General features: G+C 43.4%; 1 protein-coding gene and 1 non-coding gene across 3 annotated transcripts; both read left to right on the top strand.

The window, feature by feature from the left end:
• CDC16 (cell division cycle 16) lies at positions 1–26,534 on the top strand. 2 transcript variants are annotated; one of them, NM_001192990.1, is made up of 18 exons: positions 1–164; positions 1,259–1,313; positions 1,410–1,507; positions 2,784–2,822; positions 3,076–3,216; positions 5,151–5,310; positions 6,188–6,279; positions 6,851–6,984; positions 7,736–7,815; positions 8,813–8,862; positions 9,673–9,746; positions 11,400–11,525; positions 16,435–16,587; positions 17,835–17,898; positions 20,229–20,290; positions 21,194–21,329; positions 22,815–22,905; positions 26,055–26,534. In NM_001192990.1, exons 1-18 carry the CDS (start codon positions 117–119, stop codon positions 26,312–26,314), a joined length of 1,863 nt encoding a protein of 620 aa, NP_001179919.1. In that variant the 5' UTR covers positions 1–116; the 3' UTR covers positions 26,315–26,534. The 2 variants fall into 2 exon arrangements, with proteins under 2 accessions (NP_001179919.1, XP_024855726.1); XM_024999958.2 differs by lacking the exon at positions 1,410–1,507 and having other exon boundaries at positions 26–164; positions 26,055–26,529.
• On the top strand, positions 7,049–7,127 carry MIR2303 (microRNA mir-2303). Its single transcript, NR_031116.1, has one exon. It is a non-coding gene; the product is annotated as a microRNA mir-2303 (primary transcript).
• Positions 26,535–27,831: the final 1,297 nt, after the last annotated feature.

The following is a 27,831-nucleotide window of genomic DNA, read 5'->3' on the forward strand; positions in this document are numbered from 1 at the left end:
AAGTTCTCGGGCTCCGCGCGCGGTCCAGTGGCGTTGGCGCGGGCGCCGGGCGCGGGCCCAGGTCTGCCTAGTGGGCAGCGGGACGCGGCGAGCGCGCCGGGCTCGGCCCCGCAGCCATGAACCTGGAGCGGCTGCGGAAGCGTGTCCGGCAGTACCTGGACCAGGTGGGGTCGGCCGGGGACGCGGGCGGGGCTCTGGAGACGCGGTCCTGGCGGCGCGCGGCCATGCGGCCCTGGGCTTTGGTTCGGGCCGGAGCCCTGGAGGGAGCGTCGAGCGCCGGCCCTCTGCGGCCGGCAGGCCGGGGAGCGCTGGGCGCCGGGCTCGGCGACCCCGAGCCCGGTCCGGCCAGTTCAGCACACGCTTCCTACTGAGCGCAAGTCGAGGGGTGGCCTGTGAACTTCGCTAGTAAATAGAAAACGTTTAAAGCTTGGTTGTCCTTATTTGGGCAAGTTTAAGTGAATAATGATAAAGACACACTTCTAATGTCAAAATCAGTACTTTAAAAAGTTCGTGTTAACTACACCTCCTCTCCCTTCCCTTCGCTTGAATGAGCATCAGTGTTTAAGGAAAGACGTATTTCCAGAATCAGCAGCATCCCTTTAGTCTACGATGTCACCTAGTCTTTGTAAAATATATGTGGTCCCAATAATTGGAAACCAAGAAGGGGAGAGAAAAGCCTGTTCAGTGTGAACTGTTAGGAGTTGAATGTGAAATATTGTTGCTGGTTGTTTGCAACATTCAGAACGCTGTATTTTGGTTTGCCTTAAGTCAGATGAGTTAACCAAATTCTTCCGGAGCACTTTTCCTCTGCCTCTGGGCGAGGAAGGGGACAGGCCTGCTTTCAGCCTTCCAGGCACTAAGGTTGGGCAGATCTGTGACCCTGCCAGAGCATCCCTCCTCCCACATTGACTGGCAGCGGAGTTCCAGGTTCGCATCTAGGAGGCCTGAGGCAAAGACTGAGAGCCTCGCTGGCGATCACTTAATCAGCCACGTCCTTAAATACCTGCTGAGGTACTTCTGCAAAGTACAAATTTTTTAAAAAATCTGCCTTCTTAAATTGTATGTCAACAGTCTTCCACGGAACTAAAACTCACCTGCGATAGAATACAGAGATATGATTGATACTATACATTAAAAAAAATACTGTATTGAGATGTTGGTGTGTTATATAGCATTAAAACCTTCTAGTAATACTAGCTATCTGTGTAAAACTGTTGAAAGAACAGGGTAATTACTGCTTTTTCTTTTTATGATGCAGCAACAGTATCAGAGTGCTCTGTTTTGGGCAGATAAAGTAGCTTCACTCTCTCATGGTAAGTGACAAATTCTATTTTTCTGAGTTCTCTATCCTTAAAAGAACTTTCTACTTCACCTCGCACCTTTGACCCTTTATGTGACTTTCCCTCCAGAGGACCCCCGGGACATTTACTGGTTGGCCCAGTGTCTTTACCTGACAGCCCAGTATCACAGGGCGGCTCATGCACTTCGGTCTCGGAAACTGGACAAAGTGAGTGAGTCCAAAGGTGTTAAAAATGTTGTTAGGTTAGTATTTTAGGTATATGTTCTTTTTATGTGAACATACTTTGAAGAATATTTTAAAGGATTCAGTTTCTCTTATGAAATGTAAAGAGAAATTTCTTGTGTTTCTTTTCATGTTTCTTTTTGGTCTCAGCATGAGGCATGCGGAAGCTTAGTTCCCTGAACAGGGATGGAACCCATGTCCCTTGCGTTGGAATCGCCAGGAAAGTCAAAGAGAAATGCTCTTATTCCTAACTCAGGTCACTTTGTTTTTCCCTCCTGCCACCCCCACCCCCCATCCAGTCACTAAGTTTTGACACTTTTCTAAATAGCTCTGAAAGTATTGGCTGTTCCTTTCTGTCTGATTACCACTCTGCACATCAGGCCTGTAATTTGTCTGTTGTTTTAGCCTCTCTCTTTTGTTCAGTAACATCTTTCCCACACCCCTTTCCTTGTCTCCAGTTCATCCTTTAAACTCTCACAGGGTGGTCTTCCTAAAACAGATCTGATTACATCTCTCACAGTACCACTCAGCGCTTTCTCAGTGCTTTCCTAGTACCTACAGGATTCCCTAGTGGCTCAGCTGGTAACGAATCCACCTGCAATGCAGGAGACCTGAGTTCAATCCCTGGGTTGGGAAGATTGCCCTGGAGAAGGGAAAGGCTACCCACTCCAGTATTCTGGCCTAGAGGATTCCATGGACTGTATAGTCCATGGGGTTGCAAAGAGTTGGACAGGACTGAGCGACTTTAACTCATAAAGTCAGATGCAGTCATGGACGCCCCCCCAGGTGTTTTGTGATTTCTCTCCAGTTGTCACGTAGCCACCACCACCGTCAGTGCGTGGAGTGTGTGTCCAGTCATGCTCGCTGCTCGCAGCTCCTGAGACGGGTGACAGCTGCTCACACTCAGTGCTGGGATGCTGACCAACTCCCAAGTTACCTTCTCCCCCGGAGGGGGTTTCCTTATTCAACTGGCTAGTATTTTTTCATGCGATTCTTTCATAGCTTATAAAAGAAACTATGTGCTGTACTTATGTCTCCCTTGTTACAACCTCCTTGAGGCAAGTCCTTATTCCTTTTTGAATCCTTGGTGCTTGGCAAACAGTAGGTTCATGATGAATATGAGTTAAAAAGACTTTTTTTCTCTGTGAGAGTAGAAGAGGAATCTTGAAAATAACTTTGATCTCTTTTTTGTTATACTTTTTTTCGATCGAAGATGCATGTTATCTTGATCACTTTTTTGATAGATTAATTTCTTTTCTAGTTGTACGAAGCATGTCGCTACCTTGCAGCTAGATGCCATGTAAGTATTGCTCTGGTTATTTGGTAAAGGTTTAATGCTGTGAATCTTTGTATCCCTCACATGAGAGTGAGAATTCAGTATACTGATTCTCCATTTACTAAAAGCTGATGTGCATGAAGAAAATTCTACTTTAAATTTTAAATTTAAGTAATGAGTGGGTACAGTATTCATGACCTTTTAAAATCTTCAGTGACTGTGTTTATCTAGTATCAGAAGTCATAAGTGACAAAGGCTGTGTCTGTTTTTTATATAGTTTGCTGCGAAAGAACATCAGCAGGCTCTTGATATTCTTGACATGGAGGAGCCGATCAACAAACGGCTGTTTGAGAAATGTTTGAAGGATGAAAGTGGCTTGAAAGACCCCTCCAGTGACTGGGAAATGTCACAGTCCTCAGTAAGTAATACAGTAAGAAGTTTCAGTGACATCAGTAAGAATTGCCCACAGGAGAGGGCAAATATAAATCACCTTCTTTTACTTCAGTATGATCGTCTTAAAATAGTTGGGTTGCCAACTTACTTGATTTTCCCAACCCGAAAAGATTTTAAGACATTTCTGAGCCATTAGAAGTTGTAATTGTGTCCTCAGATGCTTGAATCTGAAATAGGCAAACTTAAGGTCTTTCTTTTCAACTTTGATGTTTTAAATTCCTTCCCACTTTTCCCTTCTTAACTGTGTTTGACGAAGTGACTTAGCAGCAGCAGCAAGAAACCTCGTTCTTTCCAGGAAGTGGTTTGATGTTACTATTTGTGTTATTTTCTGTATTTCAGTTTGTGTACTTCATACCTGCCTGAAATCGCAAATTCCTGCTGGCAGAGATTATATAATGTAATGTAATAGATAACATTCACAGCCAGATTACTAATCTGGACTGTTATTCTTTTTTTAAACAACTGTCTTGAAATGTAATTCACATAACATGCAGTTCATTCTTCAGAAGTGCATAGTACATTGGGTTTTAGTATATTTACTGAGCTGTACAATCCTTACCATAATCACTTTGAGAACTTTTTTTTTTTAAATTTCAGCAAGAGACCCTATATCACTTAGCTGTTAGCCACCAATTCCTTCATATCCCAGTTACTCTTTGTAACATATCTGTGCAGGAACTTGGTTACTCTGCTCTTCACCATATAGTGGTAGGAATACTAAACATTCTTAGGTTTTTTTTTTTTTTTTTTGAAGAAACACATTGTTTTTTGTGTGAGGAAATGCATTGATGAGCGAGTTGAGGATTATTACTTTTGGACGTCTTATACATTAACTGCTAAGAAATGCATAATTTATTTTTAATGCAGTATTTTATTGAGTTTATGTTTTTTTAATAACTCACAGATACTGCATAGGTCTAAGATTCTCCCATAATGTCCTCTACTGTTTTTAATTGTGATTTTATGATGATTCTCCTTCATCCCATTTCCAGTTAGTGGCGTCTCTGCATGCATGTGTGCTCAGGCGCTCAGTTGTGTCCTGTCTTTTGCGACCCCGTGGACTGTAGTCCATCAGGCTTCTCTGTCCAGGGAATTTTCCAGGCAAGATGACTGGAGTGGGTTGCTGTTTCCTTCTCCAGGGGGTCTTCCCCACCCAGGAATAGAGCCCCCGTCTCCTGCATTGGCAGGCAGTTTATTTAAGCCACCTGAGAAGCCTAATGGCATCTCTGGACAACCTTTAAGCTCACTTATTTGTTTTTTGAGGTTCAAATCTAGAACATAAATCTGGTTTCTCCATCCTTTTGTTACTGGTAGTAGTAAGGTGGCTACTGTGTGAGCTGCTTACCGTGTGCTGCCTCTGGATGGTACCACCTCCGACCCTTACAGCGCCTGTGAGTTAGATGGGGAGGGGGACTGAGGCGTGAGCAGCTGGAGCATGGTCCAAGGTCACTTGGGAGCATCACAGCTGGGACTGGAGCTCGCCTCTCTCCGGGTCCCGAAGGCCAAGCTCCTGACCCGTGCTGCGCTGCTGCCAGTTCTCTAGTGCTTCCTCAGGTTCGTCCCTGAGACGCACCGTCAGGCTGTCTTCATGTTGACTCGGCGTGTGTGTGCTCTGTGAGCTGTTCTGCCGTCTTGGAGGCAGAACAAGTATGAACAAAGTAGCATCGACACATAACCGAGTCATAAAGGTTTGTTGACGTGAGGGAGCCTCGGGAAGGTAGGTGCCAGCAGTTTTACTTTGTTTTATGTTTCTGTTAATGTGTATTGTGTCTGACACTGAGATGGAGTGAATCCTTTTAGATGTTAAAAAAAAAGTCTTCGCCTTCGGACCGCATATGATTTTTGATCAAAATTACTTTCAGTAGTATTGACTTAGTATGCGACTTATTTTTCCAACAGATAAAGAGTTCCATTTGTCTTTTACGAGGAAAAATCTATGATGCTCTAGACAACCGAACCCTCGCTACCTATAGCTATAAAGAAGCTTTGAAGCTTGACGTGTATTGCTTTGAAGCATTTGATCTGTTAACGTCCCACCATATGTTGACAGCCCAAGAAGGTTTGGAAACCCAGGTGTTTTTATGTTTAGCACAATTAATATTGTTTGTTTTTCTGAAACTTATAGACTCAATAGCAGGCTATGTACAGGTTTTAAATAAACCTGTTCGCTTCCTTCATGTCTTCAGACGTGAAGCATTTTGCAAAATACAGTATTGGGAAGTACTTCTTGCAGTCAGCCTCTTGATGACTTGAGGTTGTGTAAGAATTCAGGGTCTGATTCAGTGATTCCCAACACGGCTGCACTTTAAACCCCGAGGAGTTTGACAAATATTCAGTGTGCAGGTCCCGATTCCTGACCAGTCAAGTCAGAATCCGTGGTGGGAGCCTGGCATCAGGTGGTTCTAAGGTGACGCACGGGCTGAGAGCCATTGACCGAGTGTGTGGCCAGTGGTGCGAGGTGCCTGAACGAGAGAAGCAGAGAAGGTGGAGATGTGTCAACGGGACTCAGACATATTTTGGCCTGATGAGCTCTCAGCCTGTGGTTTTGTCCCCTGGAGGACATTCGGCAGTGTCTGGGGAGAGTCTGACTGTCTCAGCTTGGGGGCAGGTCAGGGTGGGGGTTGGAGGTTGCCTGTGGAATCCTGTGGGTAGAGGGCAGAGGACAGTCAGCACGGCAGAGATTGTCCCCGCAGAGTCCGTCGTGCTGAGGTTGGGGGTGACGCTCGAGCCTGAGGGTGACTAGAGTTGCCTGAAGGTTCGCGCACAGCTGTTGCATGGTTCTCATCACCTGGGTCTTAGTTTTCTGTAGTACATTTGATCTTGTTTTCTTTTGACTTCTGTATGCTTAGACCAAGAGTTATAGAAGAATAATTTTTGTTGCTGATTTTTTTCACCGTAATTACTGGGGACATTCTTTTTTTGTTAATATTTTTTAGAAAAAGAACTTCTTGACTCACTACCTCTTAGCAAGCTCTGCACTGAAGAACAGGAATTGCTACGTTTTCTGTTTGAGAACAAGTTGAAAAAGGTAAATTAAAATATCAAGTTAGTATTTGCTCTATATAAGTATCATATTTCTTTCTTTAAATTTGGTCTCTATTTTATGGGTTAAGAATTTAAACATTAATTTTTATTAGTTTAGCACATTTGCAGGAATACACATAGGTTATTTTAAATAATATGATTCCTAACAAAGCTTTCAAAAATATGTCTTTCTCCCAGGAACAACTCTTACTTTTATCTTTTTTTTCTTTTCCTGCCAACTTTTTAATAATGTTAGTTTCTAAATCAATGACTCTCTCATACTCTACAACTCTTACTTTTAAAAGATGAAACTGTTAGATAATGGGATGATGTGTGAAAATGAGGGTTTTTTCTTATGTTTCCTGTACTTCTGCTTTGTAAAATACTTCCTACCATGGAATTCTGTGATAAAAGTGAGAAGAGAATCAGACTTGTGAAAGGAGTGTTGGTAACACTTGCAGTTGGAAGTTCGAGAGTGTCGCACCTGTCGTGTGTTAGACGTTGAAACACTCGGGTCAGGTTGAGTGTGCCTTCCGTGCTTCCCACTGAGCCATGTTTGCGTTCCTCTGTTTCAGTATAATAAGCCTAGTGAAACTGTCATCCCTGCGTCTGTAGATGGTTTGCAGGAGAATCTGGATGTGGTCGTGTCTTTAGCTGAAAGACATTATTATAACTGTGATTTTAAAATGTGCTACAAGCTGACTTCTGTGTAAGTACATCCACTTACTTTTGTGCAGGAACGTAGAGTATAGCCCGCTTTACATGAGCAGTTTGTGGGATATGCTTTCTGAATGATGTCGACTGATGGGTGCGCCTTTGCAGAGCGGGTGTTGGCTCAGAAGAGCAGTCTACAGACAGAGGCGTGCGCACATTTGTTGCTTCGTGTCATTAACTCGGGAGTGTCCGTGTCCATCCCCAGCGATAATGTGCAAGTTTGGGAATCCCATCCTGGCACGTGCTTTATAAAGTCGATTCTTTGTTGCAGTAGAGACGAATAAAACCCCACAGGGACTGAGCGTCAGGCTCGCTTGCCAAGCCTCCTGCCCCACCGTCAGTTCTTCTCTGTACATAGTTCACATTTGCCTCTGGGGCTGCTTAAAAGACTTGAATTCACAAAGATTTTAATTGACAAGTAGGATTCATTTAATATTTCATATCATTTTTGATCCTTCTAAATAGACCACTTAAATTATATTTGTTAATTTAAAGTAAATGTTTGTAGTGATGTTTATGTTTATTACTTCTGAATAAATCAGGGTTTTCACTTTAATTTATAACCTAATCATTGCCTTAACTAAGATAGTCTGAGGATAATGGAGTTAAGAAACTAAAAATGTATTACAACCCACAGTATTGTGTGTAATGTGGAAATGACTGTTTAAATAAACATAGCTAATTGTAATGAGTGCTGTTACAAACTGTTTGTACCTACATACATAATGTGCTGCTTTAACTTTCAGAGTGATGGAAAAAGATCCTTTCCATGCGAATTGTTTACCTGTACATATAGGAACACTTGTAGAGCTGAATAAAGCAAATGGTAAGACTATTTTAAAACTAAGAATTTTTATAACAAAAATATTCTGTAACTGGAAATTTTCTCTCTCGAGTCCTGGGTAATTGCAATTGCAGGTGACAGCTAGGGGAAGAAGTGCCCGTCAGACTGACCAGTGGTCTGTCTCGTCATGGCAGCAGGACACGCTTCCTTTATCCCTACTTTCTGCTTCCTTTTTTAAATGTAATTTGTGTTCCAAGATGTCATAACTTTAGAGTGTTGGGTGGCGGTTTGGCTTTTTCTTTTTCTTGTAAAATCCATAAGAAAGCTGATATGGCAAGAGTCAGTAACTTTAGAAATTGTAAGGGGGCAGAGTTTTAATGTTTTCCATATTTTAACATTTCAGAAACATTTAGAGTTTGGACTATATTTGCCCTTAAATCTTTTAAACTGAATGATCAGCTCTGTCAAGAAGGGTAGCCAGGCACTTCAGCTCTAGGCTTGCTGCTCCAAGTACCATCCGTAGACCTGCAGCATCGCGTCTCCTGCAAGTTGCTGGGGGTGCAGGCGCTCTAGCCACCCTGGTCTTTGTGTCACTCAGGAGGAACTCACCTTGCTGATGCGATAAACTGGAGAGTTTGGTCAGCCAACCTGGTTGTGGGTGGTTGAGATGGTCTGTGATAGGCCCCTGGAGTAAGAGACGTGGGCTTTAAGACAGGCGAGGCCCTTTGAAGCAAGCCAAGCACGTGAAGTGCTCTGTCATGTGCTGCTTGTCCAGGCTTCTAGGCCCTCTGAGTGCTGCCTGCCCACTTAGTACCAGGTGTGGGGTGGGGAGTAAATGACAGCCAGTGACTGCTCGTGGAGTTTCTGTGTTGCATCAGGTAAATGAATTTTGTGTCTAGGAAGAAAGAAAAGTATAAAATCACTGCTGCGAGAACACAGTGTATATCGTTGTAAAGAGTTGTAACTGGGGGAAACTCATATCTTAAAATTCCATTTGCTATGAATAATTTTATTTTTTTTTTCTTTTTCTCTAATGTAGAACTTTTCTATCTTTCTCATAAATTGGTGGATTTATATCCTAGTAATCCTGTAAGTAAATATAAACTTTTTTTCCTTATAGTAATTTTTTCTTACTTTAAGAAAATACTTAACTAGTGTTTAGATAGAGGCTAAATTTAAGTTGATACAGATGTTTTATTTTAAGTTGTTGGAGCAGAATCTTCTAATGGTTATGATCATTAGAAGCAGTGTTCACTTTTTCAAATCACAAAAGTATTTTTTTAGTATATAACTTAAAAATCTTTATTTTTTATGATTATAGGAATAATATATGCTTATCATTTTAAAATATTTAACATACAGAAAAAGTAAATACTAAAAGTGAAAGCCGTATATCTCTCATAAGCAATGTTAATACCAGCTTGGTATTTCTCCCGTTGCATGTATGATAACTTACTGAATTATGCACTGAGTGAATCATTGTGTCTTCCAAACTGCCATGGATCAGAACAAAAACATAGAAATTGAAAATGGAATCAGAAACTATGTGCTTAAAGACAAAAGTCAGGAGTCAGGGTTTAAATCTCTGAGAAGAATCTGCACCCCATAGTGGAAACCGTTTATAAAGTGGAGAAGTCAGTGCAGGAGAAGTTAGCTAACGAGGTGGAGTCTGTAGACCCAAGCCGGGGCCTCGTGCTTCAGATGCTGCAGGAACACGGTGGGAGGCACCTGGAGCAGCAGCTGTCAAGAGTCTGGTCTCTCCTCACCCGGGACCTTTCGTAGACAGCCTGTGTAGAGAAGGTTCTGTCGTGAATGAGTGTGTGCGGGACATCTGACTTGTTGCTGATTCCCAGTGCAAGGTTATGTGCCTTTGGTCATGGTGCATTTTAAACTTTTTAGGTGTCTTGGTTTGCAGTGGGATGCTATTATCTCATGGTTGGTCATAAAAATGAACATGCCAGAAGATATCTCAGGTATGAACTTATTGTCTTCCTCCCTCTGTAGTAGTGAACCTACAGGAAGTAATTTCTTCGTCATCTGCCTTAATATAGTAACCTGTAGTACTTTAAAAGCAGTATGAAAGAAGGTGTTTTCTCCAGATTTTATTCAGTTGTATCCATTGTGTTCCCTGCTCTTTATAAGATGCTGTAGAGGGAAGGGGAGATAAAAGTAGTCAGTGGTATAGACCTTGTCTTCAAGGGGCTTATGATGTATTTAAATTTTTATTTATAAATGAGAATAAATATGAATAGGGAATAATATGAAATATTTTGGGAGTTTGTTATTTACAGAGATAGTATTAACCTCTTACTATGAGGACTTTTTAAATTGTGAAATTACATGAAACTCCGAGGTCAGGGTCACTAAATGTGACTGTAGGACAGTATTCCTGGGGACGTGCCTGGTGGTCCAGCGGTTAAGACTCTGCTTCCACTACAAGGGCACATGTTCAACGCGGGGTGTAGGAACTGAGATCGCACATGCCACGCTGTGCAGCCTCAATAAATAAATAAAAAATACTTAAAATCAGAATGCTTGGCAAAGTGAACAGGTTTACCTAAGGATCTGCTGTGGTATTAGCTTGAGGAGTTCCATGCAGCCCAGTCCAGCTGCTTAACCAGTGTTATTCAATTACTCAAGTACAGAAAAAGCTCTAGTAATACCTGTGACTTCCTCCATGTGAACGGAATAGAAAACGGAACTGTGGTAAAGTTCATAAACTTTGGACCCAGCTTTGATTGCTAGACCCCATGCTGCCACTTACTAGGTATGATTCCTTGGGAGAGTTCATTCCCCTGATCCTCCCTCTGCTGTGAAATGGGGAGTGATGCATCTGTGTGCCAGGACTGTTAAGAAGCTGAGGTGACAGGAGAGGAGCCTGCGCTAGGGAGAGCGCTCGGTTTGCTGAGTGTTAAGCACTTCAGGGACACGTGCTTGTGTTTTTGGGAGCAGGATGATTCGTGTTACAGCAGTTCTCTTGGGCTGTGCTGCTTTGATTTACTGCGCTTATTCAGTGATGAATTCTTTGTGAAACAGGGAGCATCTGGGTAAAAGAAATCTTAGAAAATAAAACGCTAAGAAAGTGGGAATCTCGTCCTTTATATTTTTCATGTTTTGTGATATGCTGTCTTTATTGCTCATTGTGGGTCACCTAGTTGAAGACTGTAAAACTATGTAGTCCTGTCCATCGAACCATCTGTAGGCTGTCACTTAATCTTTCCATCCTCGATATACTTAACCCTTAAAACATAAATAACCCTGAAAGTTACCAGGGTTAGATGGTGCATAGCAGGCCTTCATTAAAAGGTTGCTTCTGCCGCTGGTTATCTCCTCCACTTTGAAATGAAGCTCCTGGGTCAAGTAATGTTTATAAAGTCTATGCAGAACGCTAATGGGTTCCACTATATACCTAGGAAGTTGTGGACCTCTCCTAAAATTACTTGAAATTTTGCTTGTACTATTAAGCATTATTTTATTTCAAGTGAATTAACACAGTGTTACATTAGTGTTTAATACATTGACAGCTTTCATTAACATAATTCGGATGTCCTTGAAATAGTCAAGTTCCATAAAATTAACCTAACAACTTTAAACATTACACACATGAATGAAATTTCATCTTTTAGCAAAGCTACGACGCTGGAGAAGACCTACGGGCCGGCATGGATCGCGTACGGGCATTCGTTCGCAGTCGAGAGTGAGCATGACCAAGCGATGGCCGCCTACTTCACCGCAGCGCAGCTGATGAAAGGGTGCGCGGGACAGGCTGATGCAGCAAGTGGGATTTCGTTATCACCGTCTCGGCCACTGGGTTGCTAAAGCGTAGTGTGTCTCGTTAGTAGCTTACGCTTGTGAAGTAGCTATGGGGGCGAGAGGGAAGACAGCTGGCGTGACTTTGCCTAGTAGTTTATCCTGACCGGCACAGAGGGGCGCGCTCACGCTGGCTGAGGGAGCGGAGGAGGGCGGAAGCTGTCTCATGTGCTCATACAGCAGTGGCCAGGCCGTGAGCCGGGAGGCTGCTCGTATCCTGCTGCTGTGCAGAAGGTGTCTTTGTGGCTTCTTTCATGATTCAGATTCAGGACTGAGCCTGCCAGGGCTGTGAATTCATGTCCGTGTTAAATGTCTTGATACTAACTGAGCCCTAACAGTATGTTGCTTTGCGGAGCAGAGTACTGCTGTTCTTCCTGTTGACTCTTTTTAGGTCTGCACTGGTTTCACTTTGCCCCGTTCTCTCGTGTGGGCTGCTGCTGCTGCTGACCACAGCCTTACCTCTGATGGGGAGGTGGTGGGAGTGCCAGGGTGCCTGCTGATCTTGGCCAGTTACTCACCTCCTGAGAAATAGGAGCAACAGCAACACTTAGGCCTAGGCTGACTGAGGAGTAATGGAGAAAATTCTAGTTACAGACTGGGATCAGTTTCTGACACACAGAAAGCACTCAGTGCAAGTTAGCTACCTTACCTTGTTGCTTGAATTGCATTTGTTAGGTTTGATTTACTGGCACTCAGTTCTGCATCTATATTATTTAGGGTCCCAGCTTTTTTAAGTGTATTACATTTTCTGTGTATGACTTTGATATCTAAGTAGCTGTCCATGACACTATTATAAAAGACACAGCTCCCTGAGAATCCTAGTCTTTCAGGCTGCCATAACAGAGACCACAGACAGTGGTTTAAACAAAAGAAGTCAGGTTTCTCCCGTCTCGGAGGCTGGCTGGCCGGTTTGGTTCCTGGTGAGGGCGCTCGTCCTGGCCTTTGGGCGGCTGCCTTCTCACTCTGTCCTCATAGGGAACTCGGTCTGCCGTCCCTCGTAGGATACTAGCCCTGCTGTGTTGGGGCCCCACCTTTACACCCTCATCTGACCTTTATTATTTCCTCATAGGCCCTCTCTCTGAGTGTAGTCACTGGAGGCCAGCATGGGGCCTAAGGTATGGGTTTGGGGGAGACATACATCAGTCTATGATCCTGACATATTACTGGTACAGTCCTCCAGATTACAGTTGTTCAACCAGTTACTGACCCACCTAAATGGTTCTCGTACCCAGTCCATCCTGTTGACCACGACTGCCAGATGCTTTCCAGTGCTTTGCTGAAGCTTGGCTCAGTGTCCGCACGTGCCCCTAATGTGTCAGTCTGGCAAACTGCAGCAAATAATAACTTGGTGTGGGTTGTTTCTTCCGAGCAAATGCTAGAGTCTGCTAGTTTTATTTTGCTCTTGTGGGTGCTCACAAACCCAGAATAGTTACTACTAACAAGTAACAGTTACTTCTTAGTTACTGATCAAGAGTCAAAACCAATAATTAATTATATGATTTAACACTTGTAATGTTTCCCAGTCGAGCACTTTTTAAATTAAATTTTCACATTACTTCATCAGGATAAGCATTATTTTCCTCTCCGTTTTACTTCTTCATCAGAATAGCTTTGTATTCCCTTAGCTTACTCTGTGTTTGGTTAATTGTTTGAAATTGCATACATCTGTTAAAATTTTCTTTATGACTTCTTGAGCCATTGGTTATTTAAGAGTGTTGTATAATTACCAGATATTTGTGAATTTCCAACATTTCCTTCAGTTATTTCTAATTCCAATGATTGAAGATCATACTCTGTGATTTCAGTGTTTTAGGTTTCTTGAGGTTCTTTACAACCTAGCGTGTCTGTCTTAGAGGACACTCCATAGCAGTCCTCCCGTGTCCGAGAGCCCCACTCCCGCCAGCGCGCTGCTCACTGCCCTGAGTCCTGCCGGGCCACAGTGTTGTTCATGGCTTCTCTTGTCGGTTCTCCACCTTGTGATTTCATTCATGATTGCAAGTGGGTGTGGGTTTCTCCTTGTCACAAGTAGAGTGTTCCTGTGAAACCTTTAATAAGCTGAAGTCGTGGAAAGTTTCTTTCCCATAAAAGCAGATCCCATAAAAGCAGATACCTTCTTCATATTTCCGTTGGTTAGCCAAAACGGGTGGGTCCTGCATGCCCATGAAGTGGTGTAAAGCATGTTTTCAAATGGCAGCTGATATCCTTATTGAAGTCTCCAACTGTTCTGTTGAATTGTCTTTTTCCCTCCAATTCTGGCAGTTTTTACTACTAGCTTTGGGGTCTCTACTGTTAGATTCTTGATGGATTTAGCCTTTTATCTTTGTGAAACATCCTTGGTTGTTTCTAGTAACAGATTTTGTCTGAGTTTGTTTTATCTAATGTTTAGTGTAGCCATTCCTGCTTATTTTGGTTGTTACCTGCATGGTGTATCTCTTTCAGTCTTTTCAGTTTCAACTTGAGTCTTTTGAATCTAAAGTGTGTCACTTGTAGACAGCAAATAGTTGGAACATGGTTCTATTATTGATTCTGCCGATTTCTTGCCTTTTGTTGGAGTTTTATCCGTTTGTGTATAATATAATTAGTAATAAGGTAGGATTTAGGCTTGCCATTTTGCTCTGTTTTTTAATATGTTACATGTTTTTTTCTTCTATTTCTCCTTACTCTTTCTTTGGTTAGATCCTTTGTAATTACCACTTTAATTCTGTTTTTTTCATATAGTACATTTTTTGAGGTTTTAGTCATTATCTTGGGGGGTTACAATGAACATCTTAAACAATCTACTTTGGATTAATACCGACTACTGACTAGAGTACTTTCCAACACTAACAGCCAGTTCTCTGATTCTCCAGACACCTGTGGAGTCCTACAAGTCAGTTCAGTTCTCACGCTGGTCCTGGGTCACTTGTCCTTCTGACTGACTGGCTGTAAATCAGGGGTTCCCACAGCTCCTCCTCGGGTCTGATTATTTGCTGGAATGACTCACAGAATTCAGGGAAGTGTTTTGTTTATTATAAATGATACAACTCAGAAGGAGCCAAATGGAAGAGAAGGGCAGTGCACGGTCCGTGGGTAGGAGTGCACGCAGCCTCCAGCTCTCTCAGGACCGTGCTGTGGTCACCAGCTCGGAAGCTCTTGGGATCTTGCAGTCAGGAGTGTTTCCAGAGTTTAGCCTTCAGCCTCCCTACCAGGAAGTCTGTGCATGGGGCTGAAAGTTCCAGTCCTCTCAGCACCTGGTCTTCTGGTGACCAGCCTCGCTCTGAGTCCCCATTAATGTAAATTGGGTGTAATCAGGAGGGGCTTGTTGTACATGACAAAGGACACACCTCTCACTCAGGGACTCCCCAGGCTTTTAGGAGGTCTGTGCCAGCAACCAGGGACAAAACCAAATGTGTTTCTTACTTTATGACACCAACTTAATTTCAGTAGGTCAAGTTCAAGAAGAGCTGCAACCAGAAATACATTTATACTGTCTTATCCTTACCTATGTGGTTATTTTGTCCAAATTGTTTTTCCCTTTGGATTTGAGTTACTGTCTAAGTGTCTTTTTTTTCAGCCTGAGGACTCCCGTTAGTATTTCTGGTTGGGCAGATCTGCAAACAGCAGATTCTCTGTTATCCGTTGTTGTAATGGTTTCAGTGTGTAAAGTTTTTCAAAGAAGCTGTGAGAAGGAGAGCAGGTGTATATTTGTGTTGTTTGTTACATCGACCTTTTTTTACTGTTCCAAGTTCTCTTCATTTGTTCCTGTGAATTTGAGGTACTCTCTGGTGTTGCTGTCTTACTCCAGGACTCAGTACTTCCTCACTCCAAGGTACTGTCCAGTGTCACTTGCTTATTCCAGGACACGTTGCTTCTTGCTTCACGACTCCTTACTCCACGTGTCCTTACTCCAGTGCTGTCTGCTGTCTCTTCCTTGCTCCAGGGTTCCGTACTTTCTCACTGCAGACGCGCTCGGTGTCGCGTGCTTTTCCTCAGACACTGTCAGCCGTGCTTCCTTACTCCCAGGCAGCTTTTGCTCCCTCCACCTCATTGGTGCTGTTAACGGTAAACATTACAGTCCTGTATACGTTAGGCCTGTCAGTCAAGAGAAGAAAGGTGAAATGTAATCACCTTTATTGGTGCTCTGTTTTTTATGTGGATTTGAATTCCTGTCTGGGGTCAGTGATTGCCCGATACTCCTGCATGTGTATGTGTGGAGGCTCTTGGTGGCACTTCTGTAGGCAGCGCGGTTGTAACTTCAGCCGTGACTCTGGAGTGGAGCCCGGGCGGTCGGTGCCCACTGACACTGTCCGACCACCTTCAGGGAAGGGTCCTCTTACTGTGACCACTGTCTGACAGCATGAAGAGATAAAGTTCAAGGAAATTAGTTCCTCTGCCTAGTCAGAGGCTATGAGAATGGAACATGACGTATTCCAAGCTCTTTAGCGAAGAACTGCTAATAACCGATGCAGTGGAAGTCCACTTGAGGGCGGGGCTGGTTCCATAGTGGGAGCGGGGACTGAGCACAACCATGAGGGGTCTGTGTTGCTGAGTCAGTGAGAGGAACATAGTCTTGGCTGGGGGCATGGATGCGAACACATGGGACCTGCCCTTGTGCTTTACAAGGGTTTTGTTTCTGTCTTTTTACTGTAGAATAATGGAAAATATGGGTAAATAGGTTGCTGATAGATTCTAGAAGTGGCAGCTGATTATTCTAAAAGCTTATTAGATACTCATTAAATATTAGTAAATGAAGTGTTAGAAAAAAGCTAAGTGCTCTTTTTGGTATGTAAAAGTAATTTTGCAGACAGGGTTTGAAAATATGAATTCTAAAGTTGTGAGTGTTGAATATGTGAACTTTTCCAATACTTTTAGGTGTCACTTGCCAATGCTTTATATTGGATTAGAATATGGATTGACCAATAACTCAAAATTGGCTGAAAGATTCTTTGGCCAAGCTCTAAGCATCGCGCCAGAAGACCCTTTTGTTATGCACGAGGTTGGAGTGGTTGCATTTCAAAATGGAGAGTAAGTACCCATGGGAGCCCTTTTGTTCCTTTTTGTAAACAGAGCAAAACCTTGATCACTAGAGTTTAACCTTAACTGGCCAGTGACTCTTAATAGATGTCTTATTTTAGAAGGAGGTGGACAGTTAAAAAGAAATAGCAATCATTACCTTGGAAGTCTTTAAAAATACTACACCCGGGTTTTGATCCCCTTCACTGTGGGCTGGCACAAGCTCTTAGGTCCAGGCCTGGACACTACAGGGTGGCCTGGAGGCACTGCAGAATCCCTTGTCATCTCTTTGTTGACCAGGAATTGGATTCATACATTTGAGAAAGATTTCTCACAATTTTGAAACAAAAATGTTTCCCTTTCAGTTATCAGTTAATCCAAAAGTTAACCAATTAGGTTGGCCCAGCCTCTGAGTTTCCTGGTCAGTGGCTGAGGCTTGCTGTTGCTCTGGATGTTTACAGAACAGGCAGTTCGGTGTCACACCGAAAGAACTGCCTGTGATCCTTTACACTAAACTACGCGTACATTTTAAACCAGTAAATTAGTACCAGTGTAGTGTTCTTTGTGGCATTGGTGTGTATTCTAAGAACTGGGTTATCTAGTCTTTATGAGTTTGGAGCCTCTTAAAATAATGTGTAGTGATGATTTCATACAGTCAGTTTAGTTGGAGTCTATTTTGGGCCCCTCCGCCGCCCCCCTCCCGCTTGTGCTTTTCTTGGTTATTTCACAGTTTAACATGACCCCCAAGCAGAATGCCGGAGTGCCGCTCGTGTCCTAAGTGCAGGAGGGCCGAGACATGCCTTGAATAGAGTGTGGGGTTAGACGAGCTCTGTGCAGGCGGCAGTCACAGTGCTTTTGCTGTGAGTTCAGTGTTCGTGAACCAGCAGTGTGCATTAAGTAAGATGGTGCCACACTGCAGCGTGTGGAAACAGGTGCTCTGAGCAGCTGGTGAACCTGCGAGCAGAGGGCGTGGTTCTCCCACCGGGAGCGGTGGTTCCGTGTTGGCGAAAGTGCTGTTCACAGTCTTTGTAGAAGCTGATTACTGAGAGTAATGAGAATACGCTCTATCTCCCAAGTACTGAGCTCTTGTGAAGGTAATGCCATAAAAGTAATCATTTGTCTCCCTTGAATTTTAAAAAACTAATTACACATGTTTATCTCATTTTTATTATTAGAAGAAGATAATTCACATATTTTTAAAATGTTTATATGTGCTAATTTTGAATAAACTACAACTTTTTCCCTCCCCTCTATTTTAGATGGAAAACAGCAGAAAAATGGTTTCTCGATGCTTTGGAAAAAATTAAAGCAATTGGGAATGAGGTATTCTATATAATATCTGTAAATACAGACACACTCATAAATATGTTTAGTATTGAGTGAAGAAAATAGTATCTGTCTTGCCTAGTATGTATTAGCCTAATATTTATCATCGCAGATGTGTGTCAGTATTTGACTTATCCTGGTACGTGGTGAAAAAAGAGTGTGAGAGGGCAGTTGGCTGTCTGCTTCTTCGGAGGCTCTAGTTTTGATCTGTGGGCGTAATTGGAATGCATTTGATGATTGTTCAGTGGGGAGAGTATGTGATGATCCCGGAAGGGGGTGGGCACTGTCATGTCTGACTTGTCCTTTCTTTTTGATGAACGGGTACCTGTAGCAACAGGTCCCCTTTCTGCAGGAACAGGGCCAGGTGTAATTAAGATTAGACCTGTTGTTGTTCTTCCCTACCTGGTATTTAAGATATGTTCAGATCTGTAACCAGGCTCTGGTTCCTGGGAGATGCGTGATTTTGTGCTTCCAGCTCTCTCGGATGTGAACACTGATACTACATTAAACGTGGCAGCTTTGGGCCCTGTGCACTTCTGTAGGTCAGAGGTTTGCATGTTGTTGCTCTTTGTGTCCTGATTCTTTTTATTCACACCCATGTTGTCGTATTCTGTTCTGTTACCACTTCCCGTGTCATTCTGTTCCGGCCCACAGGAACACTTACCCACAACACACATCTTCCTCAGCTGTCAGTTTCTTTTTACTGAGGAGACAGACAGAGCTCCCCTGGGCTCCCTACCCGGTGACAGCTTACTTGTCCCTGTAGACACAGCCTTGCTTACTTTGGCCTCTTGTCACATGAACTTAAGAACACCGTATTCTGTGTGTCTGCACGTTTGTGTATAAGCGGGTCGTCCGCAGTTCAGTCCCGGGTGGTCTGGATGATGTATGTGTTTCTGTTAACACAGGGCTGCACTTGTGACCCTGCCCATTTTCAAAGTGTTGAATACCTTAGGATCTTGCCACTCAGGCTGGAGCGGTGCATTGGCATCAGTTGGGAGCTTGTTAGACGCGCAGAACCTTGTGTCTGCCAAACCAGAATCTGCAGTTTTAGCAAGACTTCCAGGCGATTCTCATGCACAGAGAAGTTTGACATGCACTGTTGCAAAGCACAGTTGAAATTGAAATTATAACTTTGATGATTTGAAGGCACTTTGGGTTCTTGCAGATATTTAAAGTAATGGTTTAAATGCAAAAGCACAGTACTATTAAACTTTCCAAGTACCCATTAAAAAGTTTTATGAGGAGGCAAAGATAACTGTGTGACTTTGTTGCAGATGTCAAGAGTAGCCGCAGGAAAGTAGTTTGCGCCTAAGAATCATAGAGGATTTGTTTCTTTGACGTGGGCAGTGCCTCCCAGAGCTGGGCTCAGGGGAGTTAGAGGGTGTGGTCAGGTCTGCTGATTCACTTGGTCCTGACTCACGGCTGCCTGTCAGCTGTGTCCTGAGCTCTGAGCTGGTAGGCAACAGAGAACTGGCCCGATATTGCCTGCTCTTAGATCAGTGCAGATATAAATTGGCAGTAACAGTGCAGTGCGCAGGAAGGGCTGTGATTGAGGAAATAAAGGAACCGACACAGACTAGTGGGTGGGTCAGGATGGCCTTCTGGGTTCAAGGAAATGCACTTCAGTCCTAAAGGGTGGACGGCTGGCCAGGCAGAAGTAGGGAGCAGGGCATTTCAGGTATTGCAAAGGGAATGTGCAAAACTTCAGTATGGCTTGGGTTTTGAGTTCACAGAGAACGTCAAGAAACAGGGCAGGAGGGCGAAATGTGGGTCTCCAGGGGCCTTGAAAGGACGTGAGAGTTTGCACCTCATCTTGAGATGGTGGTGGGACAGGAGCAGCTCTCATAGGGGCGGCATGGTCAGACAAGACTTGTCAGTGGTGGGGTGGAGCTCTGGGAGGAGTCTGATAAGCAGGTGGTTCCTGGAGGGGTTGGGTCGGGGATGGCATGGACGTGAGTGGGGCACTCAGAGGGGTGATGTTACTGAGCTGGGATGACGGGAGAGAGGATAAGGTTAGCATATGACTTGTTGGATTTGAAGTGCTTGTGAGATTTCTAAGTAGAAACATGTACTAGGCAGATGGAGAATTCTGGGCTGGAGGTACAGAATTTGAACATTTGAGGCATAGATGGGCTCTTTGACAAAATTGTGCTGATAAAATGAACCTCAGAAAGTGTCCTCCAGTGGGAAAGATGGAGGAGCCACTAACCCTGGCTCAGTGCTGTGGGAGCACCAGGGGATACCCGCAGACAAGCGAGGTCCTGCCGTGCGGATGGGCAGGGCGGAGCCGCTTGTGAGTCGTGGTCTGATGTGCTTTGTTTTAGGTGACAGTTGACAAATGGGAACCTTTGTTGAACAACTTGGGCCATGTGTGCAGAAAACTTAAGTAAGTGAAGTAAAGCATTTTTCAGAAATTTTCTTTGTGACTAAAATTTTACTTAATTTTGTGTAGCTGTTTCCATAATTTTTTTTTCTATTTCCATATTTTTGAGATCCTTTAGTTTTCTTGTACTTGGTTCTTCAGATATAGCAAGCAACTGAAGAAATGTTTTTATTACCTTTGTTAGTATAATTTTATTTTAGAAATATATTGAGAATAGTAATAACTTCTGTATTCTTGGATTAAATGCTTAACTGTTCAAAATTACTTTAGAAGAATTAGGACAGTAGCACCTAATTAAAGCCATATTCGTATCCTAATCCACTGCTTTCCTCTAGATGCCAGTTTCACAGAGTGATAACTGGTATGATATTAGATCATAATTGAGAAAGAGACTCTTTGGTTAAATAAGTTTGATAACCTTGAAGTTACTCAGAAGTTAGCAGGTTTTTCAGGATATCTTGCAGTCTTTACTATGCATGATGAACTGCAGCGTTTCCCAAACATTATCGTGCACGAAACCTTTTGTCACCAGGGTTTCTATAGAGCAAGTATTCTAGAAAATTTGGGAAAATGCTACTCCAGATGACTCCTGTGGACCTTAAAGCAAAACCATTTAGTTCTTTTAACCACCCCTGGCATGGGAAGCTTGCCTTCACCTAACAGAGGCCTTGCTGCGTGATGGGGCCAGGGCTAGGCCCAAGAGTCAAGGGTGGGATTCAACTGGTGGCCCTGTGGAACTGTCTGCACTCGGCTGGGAGACAGACTGAAGTGGATACACAGTGGATGTGAGGGGCATTGCCACGTAGACCATGACTGTAATATAGGGAGGTGTTTCTGTGTGTGCCCATCCGGGAAAACCCGCTGTACCCACTGACTGCTTCTCTCTTCTGTTCTCCCTCCTCATAGGAAGTATGCTGAGGCCTTGGACTACCACCGGCAGGCCCTGGTGTTAATCCCTCAGAACGCATCCACCTACTCCGCCATCGGCTATATTCACAGTCTGATGGGCAACTTTGAGAACGCTGTGGACTATTTCCACACCGTACGTCTTTCGTTTGTACCAAGAACTTTAAATCTGATTGAGAGTTACCACTTGTTTGAAACATCTTTTCTAGGCAATGTTTTCTTATTTCAGAGAAGTGCAATTTAAAATGTACGTTTTAAAATTCTTCAGGCAACCTTGGATTTTACTCTTTTCTTTGCAGAGAAAAGTGTATGAGTTGTCGTACAGTTCTCAGATGTGAGCCTTACCTGAGTATCTGTCAGCGCAGCTGAGCTGGGTGCACGTCTAGGGAGCCCTTTGGGAAGTCCAGTCTTTCTATTTATGACTTAAAAGTAATTGCCCAACATGAGCAGAACTGCTGCATTCGTCATTGGAACAGGCTCTCTCCTTAATCCATATGCAGTATTTCATCAAATCTAAGCCACCGTTAGTAATTAGAAAGCAAAAAGATTATATCAAAACTTATGCTGCCATTTAAACTTTAAGTCTTTCCTGTCACTTTGGTTTTTTTGTTTGCTTAGAAAAAGTTCTCTTTTGGACATACTAGGGCATAGATTTTTGTCAGGGAGCACTCTGTTATCTACATAAAAGAAGATATAAGTGAAATTGTTAGGATATTCAGTTCTTCACGTTCAGAGTTTGGTTCTAAGTCACTTTTGTACCAAGTGATCAATATTCCTGTTTTCCCCAAAATTGTGTCCACATGCCAGTACACATTCCCCACTCAGGTGTTTCCCAGCTAGTGGCACTGGCTCTGCCAGAAAGTGTACCAGAACGTTTCTGGATAATGCCCACAACTCATTGCTTCCTTTGGGCATTCTTCAGGTGGTATGTGGTCTAGTCTGTATTACTCATGTGGCCGCCAGGCCCACACTGCTGACACAGGCGTGCTCACCACAGTGAGACCAGCTGACAGCAGTAATAAGAAGCCACCTGTTGAAAGACTTCCAAAGTTCAGATGCTAGAATTTGAAAAAACGTGGGTCTTCAAATTGATGAAATAACTGTATTTGGAGAAAAAGATAAAATATGAGAAAATACAACATTTCAAAGTTACATTAGTGAATGATAGATTTGTAACTGGGTTTGCAAGGGTTGGTTAGAGATTTCAGGGAAGATGAAGTCCTGAAGTACCACCGAGATGACCAGATACTTGTTGAGCAGGAGTGTGGACTAAGCAAGTTTTCTGGTTTTTGTGACCTTTCAAATGTCTATATTTAAGTGTTACATAACGTATTTCTTTTCTGTGTTTTAATTAATACAGAAGGTTTCGTGGGCTTTGTAAAAATCCTTCTGGAGGGCAGCATTTCAAACATAAAAGATTGAATAGTGTAATGACACGCTACATACCCATCATCCAGTTTCAGCAGTTACGATAGCCACTCATGTTGTCTGTATAACAACCTCCTTTCACTGCTATCCTGAGTTCCCTGGAATATTTAGAAATGAGATCCATGGCAACGCTTTAAGTCAATCAGAAAGAAACAGATTTTCTTGTAATAACCAGGCTGAATCTTCTCTGCAGGCCCTTGGTCTTAGGCGAGATGATACATTTTCTGTTACAATGCTTGGTCATTGCATTGAAATGTACATTGGTGATTCTGAAGCTTATATTGGTAAGATTATAATTGTTCTTATTGATGTTGTAGTCCATATCTTAGATCGTTGTATATCTCTGTTTAGGTGTCTCAGATTCTCATATAAATTCTAAGTTTATTTGTCTGATCATTCTTGCTATAGTAGTATCAAGAAACTCCATTTATTTCAATGGAAGAGCATGTGGGGATTAATGATTCATGGCTTCCCTAGTGGCTCAGAGGGTAAAGCGTCTGTCTGCCCGCAGTGCGGGAGACCTGGGTTCAGTCCCTGGGTTGGGAAGATCCCCAACCCAGGAGAAGGAAATGGCAACCCACTCCAGTATTCTTGCCTGGAAAATCCCATGGACGGAGGAGCCTGGTGGGCTGCAGTCCCTGGGGTTGCAAAGAGTCGGCAGGACTGAGCGACTTCACTTTGACTTGCTTTCACTTTCACTTTCTGTGTATCCGTTCACTGTAAAGTCAAGTACTTGCTATATTCACTTTCTATGTATCCATTCACTGTAAAGTCAAGTACTCGCTTTATGCAAAATGCCATTTAGAACATGGGTGATACACAAGAGTCAGTCTATCTGCATAACTGAGAAATCTTGAGGGGTTTTTCTAATAAGTAAATGCTTTACTGTTTTACAATGCAGAGTATAGCATGTTAATCTTGGCACTTCAGTGGACTGTTAAATTGCCTTATGTTCACATTTCAATGCTATGTAATTTTTCAAATTTTTATAAATGATTAGCAAGTCATAAGGTAAGTTGGTATGGAGTTGTTGGAAAAGACCCTGATGCTGGGAAGAATTTAGGGCAAGAGGAGAAGGGGGTGACAGAGGATGAGATGCTTGGATGGCATCACTTACTCAGTGGACATGAGTTTGAGGAGACTCAGGGAAACAGTGATGGACAGAGAAGCCTGGCTTCGGTTCGTGGGTCACAAGGAGTTGGACACGACTGAGTGAACAACAGCAAGAACTGCAGAGGTAAGTTGGTGTGGAGTTGTGGCCCTTAGTCAGGAACACTGTAAAGGAAAGAATGCTGCAGTGAGGTTGCTTCCTGAGATCTTGGGGGGCGAAGACTTCTCTAACAGGATGTAAAAGCCTAAGGGGAAAAAGTGTTAAAGTAGGCTTCAATAAAATTAAAAACTTGAGGGCAAACAGGCACACTAGAGACCAAGAGAGGTCCCTTACAACATATACATTCATCAAGGAGCTTGTCTATATGCAAAAAATCCTACACATAATCCTACAGTAAGAAAAAGTGTCATCAAAAATGGGCAAAATACTTGAACAGGAGTTTCACCAAAGAGGATATTCAGAGAATTAACAAGCAAATGAAGGTGCTCGGTGTCATTACTTACCAGGAGAGTGGATAAAAGCCATGATGAGGCATCTCTATAACCTGCCAGAACGGCAAGAAGAAACAAGTACTGGTAGTACCTGGGGTTGGCGACGGCGCAGAGCAGCTGGGACTCTCGCATGTTGTTATTGCTGGATTATAAATAGGTCAGACTCTTTGGTAAACCGTTTAACAACACGTTTGCTGAAGTTAAACAGGCCTGTTGCCCAGTGCGCAGCTCTGGCCAGCAGAGGCATGCCGTTTCCCACAGCCCTCAGGTTGGGTGGTGACTTGTGTGCTGGGCTTTCACTTGGCAGGGCTGGCGGTCTAGGATGGTATCATGCACAGGGGAACCACTGATAGAGCTGGGCCCCTCCGTGGGTCTTTACCCCAGGCTTCTTTATAGCATGGTGGTCTCAGGGCCTGAGGCAGAAGAACTAAAGTTTCAGGGCCCCCTGTAGGCTACAGTTTGCACAAAACCATTTCTATCACATTCTTTTCATCACAGTGAGTCACGGGTTCAATCCCTGATCCAGGAAGGTCCCACATGCCACGGGTAGTTTATTCATTTGGAGCCCCTAAGCCCGTTTGCAACGACTGAGCTGGCGCTCTAGCAGAGCATGGGAGACGCGACTACTGAAGCCTGCGCTCCCAGAGCCCGTGGTCCGCCACAGGAGCAGCCGCTGCGGTGAGAGGCACGCCCTCCACAACCAGAGAAGAGCCTGTGCAGCAGTGCAGACCCAGCACAGCCCAGAATAAATGCATGAATGAAAACTATTAAAAAATGTCTGGAGACCCAGTACTAGAATGGATGTTTGCCTGCCCTCGTAGAGGTCTTACAAAAGGAGATTGCTAAGGTGGTTCATTACATGTTATTTTATTGAACATATAATGTTACGTTACATTCGGGTGTACAGCATAATGATTTAATATCTGCATTGTAAAACCACCACCACAGTAGGTCTAGTTAACATCTGTCACAACACAGAAACATTTTTTTCTTGAAATGAGAACTTACAAGGTAAACTCTCAGCAACTTCTGAATATGTAAAAGGGTGTTATTAACTGTAACTGCCATGCTGTGCTGTTTTTATCTTTAGCAGACTTGTGTGTTATCTGTCAAGACATCTGTTACTGAAAGCTATTAGTTTGAAGCCTGTAAAACTGTCAAGTTGTTCACGTCAGAATAGTTGAACCTGTGATAAGACACTTTAGTCGTGTCCGCCTCTTTGTGACCCCATGGAGCTACCTGCCATGCTTCTCTGTCCGTGGGGTTTTCCAGGCAAGAATACTGGAGTGGGTTGCCATTTCCTCCTCCAGGGGATCTTCCCCACCTGGGGATTGAGCCAGCGTCTCTTGGTTCCCCTGCATTGGCAGGCAGATTCTTTACCAGTAGTGCCACCTGGGAAGCCCTGATAGAGCTGGGCCTCTCCGTGGCCCATCCATTATTCTTACAATTTTGATTTGTGGAAAATCAGTGTGTTTCTCTGGGCCTGGGACTTGTGACTGTACTCTGGCCAAGTGCCAGCCAGGAGTTCTCCATCTGCAGCTGCTGAGGAGGTCCTGCCCACAGGCTCCTGTTGGTGCTGACTCCTTTGAGGGTAGGAGGCGGCTGCTGAAGCCCTGGAGCTGAGCCTGCCTGTGCTTCTGGGAGCCTTCCCCATAGTGTGCCTTCATCATAAAGACCCGTGGGGCAGAGAGACATGGGAACATTTTCGTTAGCTATGCATGTGCTCTTACAAGGACATGTGACCCAAATGATAGAGCAGTGTTATGTATTGCTGGAAATGACACATGGGATTTTCTGTGTTGTTCTTACTGTGGTGTGTCTGTCTTTTTAGGAGCAGATATCAAAGACAAACTAAAATGTTATGATTTCGATGTGCATACAATGAAGACATTAAAAAACATTATTTCACCTCCGTGGGATTTCAGGGAATTTGAAGTAGAAAAACAGACTGTGGAAGAAGCAGGGCTTGCACCACTAGAAACCTCAAGGAAAACCCCAGATTCCAGACCTTCCTTGGAAGAAACCTTTGAAATTGAAATGAATGAAAGTGACATGATGTTAGAGACGTCTATGTCAGACCACAGTACATGATTCCAGACTAGTCCCAGTTCCCCTTTGTCTTAGAGTAAGTCTTTCCTCTCATCCTTGTCTTAAACATTTCCAGTTTCTCAACATGCATCCGGACCCCATCTCTGCATTTAGGAATGGATACTTGCCTTAAGAGATTGGATTGCACAGTTTTGCAACAGATGTTTTCTGAATCTACAAAATAGTAATGCAAAGTGAAATAAAGAAGGTAAACCATCTCTCATGTCTTTTTTTCAACAGACTTTTATTTGGGGCTAATTTTGAACTTACAGAAAATCTACAAAGATAGTACCAAGAGCTTCCATATGCTCTCACCCAGTTCTTGTATTTTTAACATCTCATGAGGCTGTGAGACTTTCATCATAACTTAGAAATCCACCTTGGTTTTCAGTAACCAAACTCCAGGCGTTTGGGATTTCACCAGTTTTCTTATGAGTGTCCTCTTTCCACATCTGCATTTGGGAGGCCTAGGCTGTCAGATCTCTTAGGCTCCTTGGCTGTGACGATGTCTCAGACCTTGTCTTTCATGATCTGGACAGTTTTGAAGAGGACTCGTCAGATATTTTGTAGAATTTCCCTTAGTTTGGGTTTGTTTCAAGTATTTCTCTTGATTGGACTGGAGCGTTGGGTTTGAGGTGTGAGGTACCTTTCTCATCACATGTGTCAGGGGTGCGTGTTGTCAGCATGACTTACAGGAGGTGTCAACCTGATCACTGGTGGCATTGGAGTCTGCCACGTCTGCCCTCTGAGAAGTCATCGTTCGCCCCTTTCCACACTTTAGAAACAAATCATTAAGTACAGTCTACCCTCCGTTAGACACAGGGTTTAAGTTAAGCTCCATCCCCTGGAGTGGATGGTGATTTCATCTGTTTTCTTCTGTTTATTCATTTTATTTATTGATCCCATTTATTTATCAGCACTGACTCGTGTAAACATATTTTCTGTTTTCGGTTGTAATTCTATACTAATGTTACTTGTGGCTTCGTTTGTTCTAGCTTTGGCTGTTGGAACTCTCTCAGCTTGGCTCTTCCGTCCTTGTCACTTGCCCCAATCCGTTTGTGTTTTTCTTCTGCATTTTTCCTTTATTTTGGTAAAATGTATGTGACAAACTGTGGACTTGAGTTAACACTAATGCATCACTCTTGGTAACAGCTGTATCACATTAATGCAAGATAGGGATCCGGTGGAGGGGAGCAGTTAATGTATGGGAACTCTGCTTTCTTTCCCATTTTTCTGTAAGGGATGTGTGCATATGGGCATAGGTAGTCCTTTTATTCAAGTGTATAATTAGTGGCATTTATTTCCAGCTTTTTTCCATCACTCTATAAACAGAAACTAGCCACTGAGCAGTGACTCCCCACTTGTCTCTCCCTCAGCCCCGGGTTTCTCGGTGGCACAGTGGTAAAGAATCTGCCTGCCAGTGCAGGGGATGCAAGAAGTGTGGGTTTGATCCCTTGTTTGGGAAGATCCCCTGGAGGAGGAAATGGCAACCTACTCCAGTATTGCCTGGAATATTCTGT

Source organism: Bos taurus, chromosome 12 (assembly GCF_002263795.3).
Source record: "Bos taurus isolate L1 Dominette 01449 registration number 42190680 breed Hereford chromosome 12, ARS-UCD2.0, whole genome shotgun sequence".
NCBI lineage: Eukaryota > Metazoa > Chordata > Mammalia > Artiodactyla > Bovidae > Bos > Bos taurus.